Genomic DNA, 16,484 nt, shown 5'->3' on the forward strand with positions numbered 1-16,484 from the left:
ATTTTGCTTCAGATAGCTCTTTTTAATTTGCCAGTTAAGTAAATAAGGCATACGTTATCAGAGGCTCAAAAGCTTTGCATGTGATCACACAGAAGAGATTTGCTTCAACCCCAGTTTCCAGCACAGGAAGAAAAATAACAGCTTTCCCATAAACCTTTTTTTTTTTCTTTCTTTTTCTTTTTAAAATCAGATTCGAAAGATACATTCTATATGCAAGGCATATCTTAGTCCTATTAGAGGGCCAAGTAAAAAATATGTCCTGTTCTTAAGTTTAARGTAGCTATGAAAGACAAATTAGTCTCTCTAGCCTTCTGGAAAATAGAATTTTGTAATATGCTCTACCGTTAGTTTCAGTTTTATATTGCATACAACAATCAGGTAAGACAAACACTGTGCATACCTTTTTGTAATACAGGGCTATTTCTGCTTCTATAAAATCTTATTTCTAAGACTACACAATCTAGAACTCAAGGTTCAAAAGCAGTGACACGTGTAATTGTTTCCTCACTACTTCAAACCTTTCAAGTGTCTTGTTTTTCCTCAAGATTTATAATGACCTTCTTAAAGCTATATTAAATTTGTTTATAAATAATTTGATACTAGCTGATGTTCACACCATGAACACTATTTCAACTCTAACAATAGTTTAGGGCAAGAAAGTGCTCAAGGTTTGCTAACTGTTTTGTTACGGCAGATGTGAAGAAATCTTAGAATACTATTAACCAAAATATACTAAAAAACAAATCTTGGTAAGTATTTAGAGATGGATTTTTAAGTTTTTGCATTCCTGCCTTTCTTTCCTCTGTTCCCCAACTGTATTGCATGGTATTTTGTGCTAAACTGCCCTCTTAATAAGCCTAGCCCCTTTTAGAACATGAAAACAGAACAGTAAAATTTTATTCATGTAAACTTCAATAATGTAGTTGCAACAGGTTGTGAAGGTGCTGTATAAACCAACATTCTGATATACATTTCCTGCAGAATACAATATATGGTACATAGGACATGACATTTTGAAGTTATCCAATGTAATGTATAAAAATATAAAATATATATTATATATGAGTAATAGTAGAATGAGCTACAGTGCAATTTTCCTTAGTCTGCTCAAAGTCATGACTGCATATCATTTTTACCCATTCTAAAATTCACACAGTTTTTTTCCTATTACTAGTATGACAACTATAAAATACAGCATTAAGAACAATCCTACGCTGTAAACTTCAAGTTCCTAAATATCTTAACATCAAAAACGTACCTTAAAAATTAGTTTTGTTTGTTTTCTCTCCCTTCTGTGCTGCAATTTAAACACTCTTCCTTATAAAGTATAAAGCCAATATATTTTAAGGAAGGTATGTTCCAAATTTCAGAGGAAGTCATTCTTTCAGTATTATTTTTCCCAGTCTTCAGGGCAACTTACTACCATGAGAACTATAATACCTGCTCAAGGCTTTAAGCAAAAAGCCTTTTTGTATCTCTCCCCCAGTCATTTATGGATTCTCTATGTTAGCGTGCAAAGCTGTAGCAGCGGAAATTCCTCCCTCAAACCCTTGAGAAGTGAATTACTGCACTTTGAGAATAAAAAATGCAACAGAAAATAGAGAAATCAAATATAGAAATATGTGCTGAAAAAAATGGAACATTTTCTACAAGATAACATCGCACGAGCTGGAGAAGTTCTGCTGAGTACATTCACAGCATGTGCATTCTCAATGCACATCCAAAAAGTCAGGTTTTCACATCTTCTAATGCCAGCGTACCATAACTGACTGCTCTGAGGGGGAAAAAAAGGAAGTTAATTTTGTTGATTTAAAAATTTAACAGTTTGCAGCTCATGCCTCCAATACAGTAAGCTTTCAAACCTAAGTACTGATTACTAAAATGTAAGCTTTGTATTCTAGCTAAATTAATCATTAGATGTCCTAGTCAAATTACATTTTTTCCTGAAAAAAAATGTGCTGAGACCAAACTCCATAATTCATATGTTGCCAGAATGCTCCAGTAAGACAGTTCCTGACATGGGAAGAACAGTGTAGGCAAACGAACAAAGCACAGACAAAACAGACAAAATGAAATTCAAAACAGAGGCATGTGAAATCATAGCTCAAGGGTCATGCCCTAACTCATCACTTGGAAGAGAAACTTGAGAAGTTGAAAGTGCATTATCAGTAAAATCTAGATACACACAAACCTTTCATACACGGACAACACTGTCCAGTACTAACGTCTACCTATCAAAAATGATCAAAGCATTTGATCATTGCTTCATTTTGTAACCATCTAAAGTGGGTAAAAGCAATTCTTACCTTAAAATACAGTATGTTAATGAATAAAAATACATAGTCTTTTTTCTAGATTTATGATTAGATTTTTCTAAGAACATCTCAAAAAACAATGGTCCTTCTGTATCTGTTTGGAATAATATGAGGCCCATGTTTAGTGGGCTGCGTAAATTTATTTTTTATATTTTTAGATAATTTTAAACATCTGTCCACTGTATAAACAATCTTCAGAAAAATATATCCTTTACCAGTAACTTACAGTGCATATTAAAAATACATACAAAAGGGATTTTTGTCTGCTCACAACCTTTTAAGTCTAAGGACAAGATTCTTGGGCCATTTCATTTATGCAATTTTAAACAGACAAAACTAAATATATTCCAATTAACTTTACAATGCCAATAATGCGGACATTCTAACATTTAAAAATATTTGCCTAATTATGATTTAAAATCAAATGAATTATTTTTACGTCACAGTATATTTCTTAATTTAGCAACAAAAAGGCACAGTTATGAAGCCATAAAATACAGTACCTGAATCTTACGTATTCCATTGATACTTAACACCAATGCTAACCTGGTCATTCCACTGTGTAAAAGGGAATAAAGAAAAAAAAAGTGTRTCTGTTTTAGAAAAATCCAACCTCATTGCAATTTTGGTCCATTTAAAACGTCTGTTGGCTGAAACTTCTTGAAGCAGGGGTTAGGGAAAAATATAGGAAAACAAACTATTTGGTAGTTTATGGTCCAAGTTGAACAAGTTAAGTATGAAATGGCGAACAGATCACGAATGGAGCTTTGTGATTAGCTGTCAGACACTTGTCGCAAACGCCAAGGGAGCAGGTACAGTATGACAGACGTTTCAGATACACTCATTTCATCCTGCGCACACGCACTTCGTTACAGCAGCACGTCCAGACACAGCATTTAGAGTGCAGCACTTCTCAAGGACTGATACACCAGAGATGTGCAATGGCCTCTAAATGCTCTGCCTGCTTGGTATTGCTGTTAAAGGGAAGACCTTTGCTCAATCCAAACTCACTGGCCTCCCCTTAGCAAACTAGTGCACCTTTTGAAAGCAACTAGCGCTGCTCACCCTATTTAAAGGGATGAATCTGCATCAAGAAAGACCAATAAACTGGAAGAGACCAGGGACAAAAAACATGAGGGAGAACCCAACCATTCCGTACGTAATGTAGCGATAGGGAAGCTCCACTTCCATGCGCTGCCTTGCCTTCCGTACATCATCGTGTGGAATGCGGAATATCTTACACGCCAGGGAGATAGTGGCTTTTTTCATCACTATTTTTGTTAATAACAAAATTACCACTCCGATCAACAACCGCAGTATGGCTTTTCCAAACACAGTCACAGTGAGAGAGTTAAGAGATAAAGGTAACTTATCCGGAGTGGGATCAAGGTTGATGCCCAGGATGTAGTTTACGTGAGAGCCACAGGCTACCCCAGCACCACAGCCCAGTATCTGGGCAGTGTCTCCTCGCGAGGTGCTCCAGGTGTCTAGAGTGAAAGAGAAGATGCCCAGGGCTAAGTGCAGGCTGATGATAATTAGTGGTGCATATTTGTAAGTCATGTTGAAGTTATCAATCAGGTCCACAGCTGGATGGAAGACAACCAAGATGAGAATAGCATACAGAAATCCAGCAATAACATCCTGTTGGAGAGAGAGAAAAGCAAGGTTTCAGGGTAATTACATCAAAAGATAAGTTGCACTAACATAGAGTCAAGTCCAGTTGCTCTGTTGCTAAAAGTCACTTGGGGATTCCCATCTTTTCAGATTTATCATAAAAGGCCAAATCTACTTAGCCTTTTAATTAAATTGAATTTAATGATCTACTCACAGGACACATGCATTGTCATCAATGAACCTAGCAGCTTTCCATTCACATTTTTTTTTCCTGAAATGGCAGATCTACCTATCTGCTGGCTACAAAAAGGATTAGGCCATTCCAGCCCACAATCAGCACAAAGTCAGCCCAGCTAAAAAAAAATTAAAAATAAATTTAAAATAAATTAAATGTTATAAAGTAAAATTGAAACACRGGAAGTTCCACCTCCATATGAGGAAGAACAGGCTGCCCAGGGAGGCTGTTGTGGAGTCTCCTTCTCTGGAGATCTTCCCAACCCTCCTGGATGCCGCCCTGTGCCCCGTGCTCTGGGTGTCCCTGCTGGAGCAGGAGGTTGGACTGGATGATCTCTAGAGGTCCCTTCCAACCTCAACCATCCTGCGTGTGATTCACCACTTGGGATACTGGGACAGTTCAATACTGAATCTAGGTGCCATGGCAACCCCAGAGGGGTAGGAGCATCTGGAAAAACAAGAGAGGACAAGCACAGCTGGAAGTCTGAGCAGCTCAGACTATCCACTGATCCCCGGTTTATAGGTAAGCAATACCTGCAGAATTGTGAATGATTTCCAGTGGCGCAGCCATTAAAAGAAAAAGGGGAACTTCAGTGACTCAATACTTGACTTCTTTTATGTCTTTCCTTAAATTTACTCTTATTTTCTTCTTAGTTTTCTTTAGAGTTAAGCTGCTACTGGTGGTCACTCAGTTGTACAAAATTATTTACTACTTTGGTGCCCTTTATTGGTTAAGAAGGAATGTGATGAAAGGTTTTCAGAAATCCAGGCCCTAGTGACTAGATCACATTCATTCACACGCTTATCAGCTCTTCCTTAAGAGACAGGTGGTGCCGCTTTTGTACTGCTCCTTGTTCAATTAATCATTTCTATTCCCTTTCACTAACTCTTGATAAAAGCTCTAATACAACTTGCTTGGTATGAAAGTCAGGTTTGTGGTTGGTTCAGAATCATTAAGGAAAACCTTCTGCCACATTTGCCACTCTGCTTGCCTGAACCTTAGACACCACAGTTGATTTATTTAACAGGTAACAAGTGATTAATTTATTTACTCAAACTGCAGGGATGTCAAATACGGACATGATGAATAACTTAGTTTACACAATGCATTGCCTTTGTTGCATGACTTTGCTCTAAGATTTTATCTTGAATTACCAGTGCATTCCATTTCCCCTCCATCCAAATGGTTCTGACTTGGGAACCTCCTAATYGCTCTGCAGTAGACACTAATGCAAATTAATCCTTCTACATCTGCCTTGTTTTCCCATGTTCTTCTCACACATAATGCATTTACCAGCTTTACTGCTCACTCACTACTACACTTTCCATGTTAGAGATTGTCCTTTTAGCAAGTAATTCTTGAAAATCTCTTTGGCCTTCATAAATACTCAYTTTACATTCAGATGGCTGTTTTGTCATCTTGCAGTTTTCCCATTTGGGCACCACAGATATCTTTTTAATAATTAGTTATGTTTTTCAACCACAACAACTTTTTAAAATTGCTTACTTAGAATATTTGGTAAGTGAAATTCCAGACYGGCTCTCAACTGCACGCCTCCAAGTAGGAATTTTTCATGGGATTTTTGATTTTTTCCCTTCTTGGAAGCTAAATGTTTCTTCACACAAGTTTTAAAGGAAAAGGGGCTGCTTACTCCCGAGAAAGCTGGATWTTTGACAAGAGCCCTAGAGTAACTCAGCTGGACTAACTGTAACTAGTTGGACTAACTATAGTTAGTTGGACTAGTCCTGCTAGTAGTTAGCTGGACTTTGAACTCCATACTGTGAACTACACAGAACCAGATCAAGAACTGCATTTCCTCCAATCATCCCCTAGCAGCCACTTTTCGGTACTGCTAATTATAGTATCTTGAAAACTTAATTCCCAATTAATCTCAGGTCAGGACACAAGACAAGCTGGAGGCAATAGACAAATTTCCCTATTATCTTCATGTGTAAAGGAAATATCTTCCTACAATACCCTTCCCTATACGGGACTTACCAGTATGCAAACACCGATGTTACCTGTTTGTTCTTTACTACAGAAATGCCACTTCAACAACAGCAGGAACTGCTTTGTTACTCCTAAATGCATTTAATTTTGACATCATACTGTTCTCAAAATCGCTAAGTTTGTGTGCAAGCATACTAATAAATTTTGCATTGCAGCAACAAAAGCAGTACTAGAGAACATGGGGAAAACAACTTCTGCAATACTTAAGGCTAAACTACTGAGCTAGTATTTTCCCCCTCAGTCTTGCTTTCCTGCAGTTACCTTCCCACTGCTTCCGCTCCCCAACAGCAACGAAGCAGTGGGGCAAGATGACAAGTGAACGCCATGGGGACTGTAAGAATCTCTCTCATATTGTATAAAGTTATTTCAGGATTTCTCTGAATGTTCTATATTATATGAGAACTTAGTCTACACTACGTAGTCTCAGTCATCAGTTTCCACACTAAAACTGCTAACAAACATTAGTTAAGTCTCAATCACAGACCAAGTTCAGAATATAAACTAAAGCTTTTAGTTATTATATTGATTCTTTAATTATTCTGCTGAACTCCCACATACAATTATTTTTCTTCATCTTAAACAAGCGTGTGGATAGATCTTTTTAGTTATTAACTCAAACCAACATCTTYTAAGAGATTATAACATAGTACTTTATGGAAGATGCATACCTTTGATATCCTGCTTTCAGAACTGCAAATAAATTTAGCATTGCACTACTACTACAAAAAAAAAAAATCTCTAACCTCTTCAGTTTGTCTTCTTGCAAAGATGCTTCAAACTTGTTCTGGAGATGCATTTCGCAAGCAATGCACCTCATCTGAATATTCTATGAATGTACGGCGTAATCAAGCATGTAGAAACAAGCTACTAGGAAAACAAACTTGGTGTTCTTTGATTCCTATCACACAGCATAATGCTGTGATTGCTCTCTCCTCCTCCCTTCCCCCACTTCTGGATCCCCACAAGAGTTTTCTAGGCATTTACATTCATTTACAATGCTTAAACTATTATGAATGTATTCATTAAAGAGGCTGCTATGAAGTGTGAATTCTTCAAATGGCTGACTGCAGGCTTGTCTTTTGACACTAAAAGTGAGACCTCAAAAATCTGAATGATAACTCAGTTACACTAGTTTTCTCCATTTTTAAGAAAAAACACCACTGAAGATGATTTCAACATAGCTCAGAGCAACCCATTTTCCTTTATAACATGCAACAAAAGCAAATACAKTCATGAATTCTGCAACCACACATCAGCAATTTTCTAAAGAGATCTAAAAATTCTAGAGGTGCATTGCTGCCAGTCTTGCTARCACTCTTGTTTGCAGTGGTCTCCATTTGTTTCATCTAGTCAGCAYTTATTGTGAGATTGAGGCCCTCATGCAGAGTTATTTCTTAAAAGAAGGCAAATAAAAGCTAGCAGAACTGCTACCTAATCTTTAGTTTGCAGCCKTAGCACTAAAAATCATTATCTGCACTGATCCTAAATTTAACAAACAAGAAGTTACAGAAATAACAATAATGCAGAAGCCAACTAGATACCTGATCCAAACTGCTTAAGTCTATTACATTTTACAGAATATTCAGTTATTTTAGAGGAACCTAAGAAAGGGAGTTAAACTCAATCTCGGTGCTAGTATTAATATTCTTCTCTTCATGTTTTTACATGATTACTGCACTCGTAAGATAGCCTAGAAAAGTGTGAGTGCATAATACAAATGAGAAGGTACTCTAGCAGGGTCAGCACCCGCTCTTTATCTGCTGCTTCTCAACACTTTGTCCCCTGATGAATCAAAAATGTTCTGTTTCTGTATGATACGACATTCTAAAAAATCTACATATACCATATATATATATACACACACGCATACTGTACTATAAAAGATGAAGTCAGAACATTAAMATAAGAATTCAGGATGATGATTTTCTTACCAAAATTGAATGCATTCCCATGTAAATCCGACTACAGCAAACCAAAGAACACCAGCAGAACGCAAGAATCAGCCCAAACATAAGGGGATACTGGTAGGGAAAAATGGAGAGATCATATTAGAATTTGAAAATAATAATTGAATAAGAATTCGGTAACTCTATAAAAGTCACTTAGCAACAACCAGTTAATGGGACTAATGCTTACCCTTTTTCCTGTTATAAGCCCACCCATGCCTATTATAGAACTCCCTATAAATCTGCTTCTTATATAGACAATTATAAAGGCAAACTTTTTTCCTCCTTCTTTTAAATCCTATCCTTCTCCTTTGCATTCAGGATAAGTGATTTTCTCAGCATTGATCATATTTTCAGACAAAGCATCAAGAAGTTATTTTTATCTGGTTTATAAGTTTTGGATGGAAGATAAACAAATTCATATCTAACCAAACAGCAAGATATGTTTTCCTTGCTACTATATGCAGAATGTTTTACAAGCTGGGATACAGCTTCCTTTTGCAGTTTTAAAATTATTAGTTTTATAAGGGAGGCAGTCACAAGGCAAGATGGCAACTTTCCAAGATTGTTTCACTTCCTACATGGTTATCCCAGAGTAAGCTTTATAAAATGGTTTTCAGTATCAACACACATTCTTGACACACTGGAATCTCATAATAAAAGCTAAGAATTACAGACAGCTTTCCTTTGCTCTTTCTTGGATAAACTAACATGAAAAATATCCACCATATCGAAGCACTGTGGACTGTTTTTTTCTCTGAATGAAATAAAACAGTTAAATGTTCATAATTAGTTCCCCATCTCAACATTCTCTACTCTGTTCTCACCTTTATGCAACTGGTACACCCGGATAACTGCCTGTTTATCTGAACCAATAGTTATTTTACTTACTGAAATGAGGCAGCTTCAAATATAAAGACATCTTTTATGTACAAGGCACAGGAGTATAACTTGACCCAAAKGATGTTTTAACCCTTATCTGTCCCGGTTTCTTCCGGCATTATACACATATCCCCCTGCGCGGCCCCCATAACTGATCTGATTTTCTTCCTTTTCTTCCTGCAGAATGTGGCTTAAATGGAGCCCCTGCCTTCAGCAGTCCAACAACCTGCCTCCTCCCCGCTTGTTCTCAACCAGGCCTTTCAAAAGCAGCCACTGGGTGCAAGAATTCCTAGAACACCAAACCAGCAGCACCTGCTTAAAATCTGCCTGGAGGTGGTAACGCAGCCGGGTATTTTCTCCCCGCATAGAAGAGGGACGAGCGCACCGGGTGACTAACGTCAACACTCTCCACACAGCTTCTAGTTCCAAGCTCCTGCTCAGCAGCCTCCACATCGCAACACCAGCACAGAGCACCACTGCAATCCCCAAAAATGTGCTCAAATGTCAAGTTTACTCCCAAAGCATTATCTGAAAATAATGCAGTATTGAAGTATTAGAACAAAAAAGTAATGTTTTATTTAGAAAATGACTTCCTGCATATTTGGCATGTCTGAAGTGATTCTACCTTAATTGAGCTATACTTTCACTGTTCAGGCAGTGCCACAGAGGACTGTTAGATCTTAATATTATTAACATGAACAGCTCTGTTTTATAACAAGCAGTACATTCCACAAAGCTTCTCTCTCATCAGTAAATGTATGTTCAAGGWATAGAAGACTATCAACCTTTACTGTGTCTCCTACTCGAAACAAGTATGATTTATCCAAGCTAAAGCCTTAATATAAGTAAACAATCTTAAGCATTCACAGAAAAAATGCTATAAAAACTTTCATGAAGTTCACTTGGTTCTCCTACTTATTTTGGAAAACGTGTTGCCTTCACAGAACTGAAAATAAGTACATCTTTAAACTAAAGAGTAAGCGACAAAATAGAAACCACACAAACACTAAAAACGTTCATTCCTTAAACTTGTTTTTTTGATGACAGAATTGACATAAATTGACATATCTTCATTCTTGACCACCCYCTGAGCAACCTCGAGGTGGATGTTCAGGAATTTAAGCCACTTTTAAGCCAGACTGCACTCTGCCCTCATGCCTCCACAAAGACCATCCTACTCTGACTCCGTGGCTACCATTCTTTCTTCAGCAGTTTTGAGTATGGGAAGTATTTATTCAACTGTGGACTACTCTCTTAAAACAAAAATATACAGTTGTGATGAAAAACAAATAAAAAACAACAGTAATCTTACACAAAAATTAAGATACAGCCTTCACACTCATCTAGCTTCAACCCCGGAAGCTGACTCAAACGAGTAATAACCTGGAATTTTCTCCTTGGGGAAAGTTTCCCACGTTTTACGTTAGATCAAATAACTGATACTCAGTTTATACAAGTCTTTCTCAAAAGGTCGGAATAAAACTTAGATAATACAAACCGTAAGCACATAGCACACACAATAGTACAAGGTGAATGGAGGCATAGGGAAATGAAAAAGAGACGCAGAGGCAAGCAGCAGTGAAAAAAGGCAACATACAGAGATACTATCATTGATATTTCTGTTTTCAAGGGTTTGAATGGGTCTGTTTATTTGAAGGCATCATAACTACTACGAAAAACATCCCAGTCTTCATACATATAACTCTCTGAACCGACAGATCACTACATATGTTATTTATGAAAAATAMCCTTGATTTTTTTACCCAATTTTAATTCCTAAATTCACATATGAACTGTAAAGTCAAAGAAAAACCCCAAGAATACTTCTGATTGAGGCTTGAGAGATGAGTGGTCTAGTCAAATTTGGTCCATATCCATTATCCTGTTATAATAAAATACACGGAACTCTGAATTGGGAGGTTTTAGAAAACAGCAGTGAATTCAACTCCTGCCAAGTTTTTAAGCACCTTATGCTTTTAAATAAGAGACACTCATTTGCTTTAACTGCATCCTCCAAAGAGGACTACCAATCCTCTGTCTGGATAACCTCTGTCTGGATGGAAAATACTACCCCCCAAGTGCCTATCCCTCTTCCCTCCCCTTAATAACAGAACCATTGTTTGAAAATGCTCTTAAGGAAACAATCTGTCCTGAAAGCTTTGACCTAGGTCAGAAAATTCCTTCTTTTTTCAACAGAATAGTCTTCAAATACATTATAGATGCCAGTATTTATTTTTAGAACATCCTGCACTGGAGTAATTTGCAGTGTGAATAAAAAATTCCAAAGTAAATTTCAATTATTTTCAGTATTCTACAATATTAGTCAATGATCTTTCAGCATATGATAACTCAGAAGTTCAGTTATCTGTAGGGTAGAGTTATATTAAAGAATCCAAGCAGGATTTGCAGCATCCTGGTTTTACCAATACTCATATGAAAAGACATAACCAATATTTGCAGAAGTATTTACAGAAATGGCTAGAGGTCATTAACTGCTCAGATAAGTACAAAAACACAGCATGTAAAGATCTGCAGGGAGGAGAAGGAGAAGACAAAGAGGAAGATGGTTAAAAAGCCTGCTAGTCACTTTGGGAAAAAATAAGCAGACAAAAGTCTCTCAAAAAAGAGGCCAAGTTGTAAATGCTACTGTTCAACCTGTATTTATTACGTATTTGTTTTTTTTCCTTCTACTGATCAACACTAACACTAAAAAGCATAAAGAAATCGAGTGCCACAAGTGATTACCAGAATCCTTTCTTTAAATTCCAAGAAAATGATTTCAGAGCAACTTAAAAGTTTTTTTTTTTTTTCTGCTACACATCATCAGAAAGGAAATCTACAGTTAGAGCAAGAATCAGACCCTGTTACTGACAGGTACCAGTCCCCGGAGCACAAGACGCAAAAATCACCTACAGTTTGCTCTGCTTATGCCCCCAACACTGGGAAAAAACGGGTTTTTTTCTCCAAACTGAACATTTATTTAGACTAAATAATAGTTTGAGAAGTGAAGCATTTCCTTTGAATTCTCTCTTCATAAAAATAAATTAAAAAATTACCTGCCTTTGGTCCTCAGGTATTTGGTTTTTGCCTAGTTCCCCAAATTTAAAACTGAACATCCTAAAATTAAAGAAGCATTTGCTTATACAAAACTGCAAAAAGTTTATTTAATGGCRGTCAGCACAATTTACTGGGACAGTCTGTTGCACAGCCCTAGCAGAGGTGCCTGTTGGATTTGTAACAGATTGCTGTGCTCGGCAAATTCACACTTTTGGGAGCGTGTTATTTCAAAAGGCCACAGCACCTTTTCCAACCTCCTTTACTAACAGATGACAGACACCTATATTCTCTACAAAATAAGACCTTGCAACTCAAGTACACAAGACAAGGCCAGTTATAATCCCACAAATTCCTATGTCTATTTTAACAGCTCTGCGTTTTCAAATCAACATTTCAGCTCTCTCACATTAGAATATTTTTTTTCCTAAAATTTCTGTAGAAATCCGACTATAGGAGCCAGAGAGAACAATTAAAGCATCTGGACTATTCATCCAACCCTGACAATTCTTTATTCCCCATTTCTAGAGGGAATGGGAAAGCAGTCAGCCTTCTGAAAGGTAAGAGCAGGCAGATGATTCCTGAGATAAAATTCAGTGGGTATTCAGTCAGAATGGAGCAAAACTCTCCCAAATCCCAATACTGGTCTTGTCAAAGCCATTTCATTTTACTATATTCATCAGCTTTGCTTCATAAAAGTAATAGTGCAGATGAAGGGTTTGCAGAGGAGTACCCTGGCACCACGTGATGTTCTTGTACAAGTCACACTTCATAAGATCAAGATGTAATTTAAGCAAATTAAAACTCTGAGATGCGTCTGCCAAAGGAATCATTATAGGATGGAGGGACTCTAGGGTGATTTAAATGTTGGCACTTACTAGGCCAACATTCACAAATGGGCTGGTAAGATGGTCATTGCTGACAGGATTTGCACATAGCACCAGCAGACAAATCAATAGTGAGAAACACAAAACTGCCATATTTAATGTTCTAAACCACTTCACAAGATAAGTCCATTAAAAGAAAAAAAAAAAGTGGTTAATATGGTTACAGAGGGAAGACATTCATCAATCTAACTCTGGGCTCCTGCTAAATATCAACTTAAAGTTCACTGAGTGGCCCGCAGTGAGAGTCAGCAGTTCCTGACACAGCTCATTAACACAGGGCTCAGGAAGCAGCAAAGCTCCATGGTGCTCTAAAGCTCCACAGCTCCGGCCAGAGCCCAGCCGGGCCCCGGAGGTGCTCTGTGAGGAGAAAAAATAAAGAACAGCAGGGTTAGGACACCATTYCTAATCAAGTATCCGTTGATATCTACATGAAACCAGCAGTTCAAGCTCATCAAAAAACAAAGTTCTTTTAAAAAGACTTTCTAGAAGTCTYTGCTCGAGGCTTTAAAAGATTTTTACAGATTTAAAATTAGTCACTCGCACTATCTCTTCCTTACCACTAAGGATACTGTATAACCAAATTAGACTTAAACTGTCAACATGAAAAAAAGTTCAGTTTTCCCTGATGTGATACATGTGCACTGTTTTGTATGTCACATCAATCACTATAAACATTTAGGCAGTCTTTTAATTACTTTTCCCTTATTTTTACATATCAACTTCAAAGGTAAATAAAACTATAGAAAACTACTAGTGTCTGTGATACTTCTAAAGTCTAGCTAGTCTTTGGCATCAGCTTTGTGTTTCAAGATTACTGAAATGCCCTTGAATTTGCTAAGATCTTCTATCAGCCATGAGTTAACCAAATAAACCCAAAGCTATTAAAAAAGGATTATGCAAGCACAGTCAAGTATTTCAGGAAGTTCCCATAATGCAGTGACTAACTGAAAAATTGCACTCTATACTAGAAAGAACAGTTAGCTATGATGAAAATTGTTTTAACATGTAACTGGCTTGCTGCTTAAGAGTTCAGCTGTACTGAACACATTCAAAATTCCCAGTTGTGAAAGTTAATCTCAACTTCGAAACATGCTGTCTCTGAAAATATTTTACTTAAGCAACTGTATTTATAGGCAAATATTTTAGTTTTACTATGAATAATAAAAAGTTCTTTCCAATACACGATTGAAACAGGAAAATAATTGTAATAGTGTTACTGAGAGTCATACGAAACTAGGAAAGCACAAACTTAATAGGCTAGAAGCAGTCTGGCTGAAATTCAAACGTTTGAGTTTTAAATAACAGTTTGGGCCATACCTAGAAAAACAAAAGCCCGCGAGTCTACTCTGTTCTGTATGTTGTTAAAGGGAAGGAATCACAGACTGCATTTGTTTGACAGAAAATAAGCATCAAACAACACCAGGAATACGAGAATAATTCAACTCAAATTCCAAATAAGCTGCACTGGAAAATCATTGCCTTTTTCATTTGAAGGACCTCTTCTAGGGCAAGAGTAGCAGCCCTTGATTTAGTAAAAATCTTCAAGTTGACAAAGGAAAGTCACCTTTATTCCAGAATAAGAGCRTTTGCAGAAAGTTACAGCTCTATCTGCTCAAATTCACTGTCTTGTTCCAGCACTATTCCGAATACACAGAACACAAAGGTGTGGGTTTTACCGGTGCAATATTTCCTTCTACAGAACATATAACACCCTAAGACTGTACCCCAATATTTGCCATACAGTCCAGTGTTTTTTACCCATTGATTCATAGCTATAATTTAATAAAAAGAGGTGCTATTGCAAGGTCCCCTGACAACAGCTATCCAAAAAGTTCTYAAGTCTCACTCTCCCTCTGTTTCCACAATAGCAAGATAGAAGGTAGAACTATAAACTCTACTCTCTTTCCGCATAAGTAGAACAGAGAATAGCAGAAGCATTAGATGACAAAATAACTATTCGAGGTAAATCTGAGTATGTTCAGTACTCAGAATGTTAGTTTTTCATTAGTATTTAGAAGTAATGTAATAGCTAGGAGTATTTTTAAATTGAAGTTCTGAAATGGTTTCAAGGAGGGCTGTTATCCATACTTAYTTCACATGAAGAAACAAAACCATCTGAAAACTCAAACACTTTATCTCTCCAATTTCGCAAAGTATGATTGTAAGTGAATATTAACAGAGGCTGAACATCTGTCATTTCTGAGCAAGCATCTAATGTAAGTGTGTGTGGTTAATTACCAAAATAATTCACAGACCACAGCTATAGGGCTTGCAAACTGGGATTAAACTTGGCAAAGCACCCCCCCAAACACACACACAATTTCACACATTGCTGGTTCTATAAATGCAGTCAAGCTGGGCTCTCCTTTGCACACAAGGCCGCAGTCATGCAAAGCTTATTGACTGATACTGCTAAATGAGGTTTCCAACATGCAGAGAAATAAAATTCAATCCAGTCTTTAAGCAACATCAGCACCACAGATCTAATGAGCAATAACCACACGTTCACAGTGTATTCTGCCATAAAATGCATTTTAAGAGTATGCATCTTGGTGATTAAACTCCTGATGTCTATTTCATGAACACTACATTACCCAATACCTGCAAAATTCTAGCAAAATGGGGACATTCTACTAAGCCAAAAACTGGAACCTCCATTTCTTTCGGGTGTGCTGCATGACTTCTGCACAAGCAGGCAGTTCCTTTAGAGGCCAAATACAAACCAGTCTCCAGCCTCCCAAGCCCAACACGTGCTGCCGGGTGGGCGCTTTGCCCGCTCGCTCCGCAGCGGGGGCCGTGGTTGCGGACGCGGGTGCTCGCACTGCTTTCCCGAGCACTACGTGCAACGAGGGAGCCAGCCCTGCAACCGAGCGCATGCCGCAGCTTGCACAGACCAGATGTTCGGCACTGCTCCCTCCCAGCGCAACGCGCAGCCGCCGAGATTTATCTGCGCGAAGGCTCCGCGAAGACCGAGATCACTCCCTGCAAACGATCGGTGCGAAACCACCTGAATAACGCACGTACTCCTCCAAACGAAAACGGCTGAGCCTACGAAGAGAGCCAAGGCGATTCGGAGAGCCCAAGGAGCCCCGGGGCTCCTGCCTCCCCAGCGTGCGGGGGTCGGTCCGGCCGGCAGCACGGGCCGGGCCGGGCGCGGGGCGCGCGGTACCTGCCAGCGGCCGTAGCTGAGCAGCAGCAGCGCCAGCGGGATGGCCGTGCCCGACATGGCGTGCGTGGAGGGCATGCTGTACTCGGAGTTGTAGAAGACCTCCAGCTTGAGGGCGGGCGGCGAGGCGGGCCGCGGCCAGCGGATCACGTCCTTGGTGCACTGGCCCACGTACATCACCCACACCCAGATGTGCACGAGGCGCCGGCCGAGCCACGCGTCCACGTTCCACATGCAGAAGGGGAAGAAGAGCATGTAGAAGAGCTCGTTGCCCAGCTCCGTGCCCAGGCTGAAGAGGTAGTAGAGGGAGCGGCTGCGGATGGAGAACTCCTGGCTGCCGTCCTCCTCCGTGAGCGAGTTGCGGCGCGGCCGGCG

The 16,484-nt window shown here is 38.7% G+C and overlaps 1 protein-coding gene across 1 annotated transcript in view; it reads right to left on the reverse strand.

Moving 5' to 3' along the window:
• Positions 1 to 2,909: 2,909 nt before the first annotated feature.
• Positions 2,910 to 16,484, reverse strand: part of SGPP1 (sphingosine-1-phosphate phosphatase 1) — a 13,821-nt gene continuing 246 nt past the window's right edge. The window contains exons 1-3 of the mRNA XM_026053723.1: positions 16,113 to 16,484; positions 8,106 to 8,195; positions 2,910 to 3,956 (exon numbers count right to left, since the gene is read on the reverse strand). The exon at positions 16,113 to 16,484 is cut by the window's right edge and continues 246 nt beyond it. Of these exons, the coding sequence (XP_025909508.1) occupies positions 3,405 to 3,956; positions 8,106 to 8,195; positions 16,113 to 16,484 (1,014 nt within the window). The 3' untranslated portion in view covers positions 2,910 to 3,404. The remainder of the gene's footprint in view (positions 3,957 to 8,105; positions 8,196 to 16,112) is intronic.

This window comes from Nothoprocta perdicaria, unplaced genomic scaffold, assembly GCF_003342845.1.
Source record: "Nothoprocta perdicaria isolate Ctin4 unplaced genomic scaffold, notPer1 scaffold_118, whole genome shotgun sequence".
NCBI classification, from domain to species: domain Eukaryota; kingdom Metazoa; phylum Chordata; class Aves; order Tinamiformes; family Tinamidae; genus Nothoprocta; species Nothoprocta perdicaria.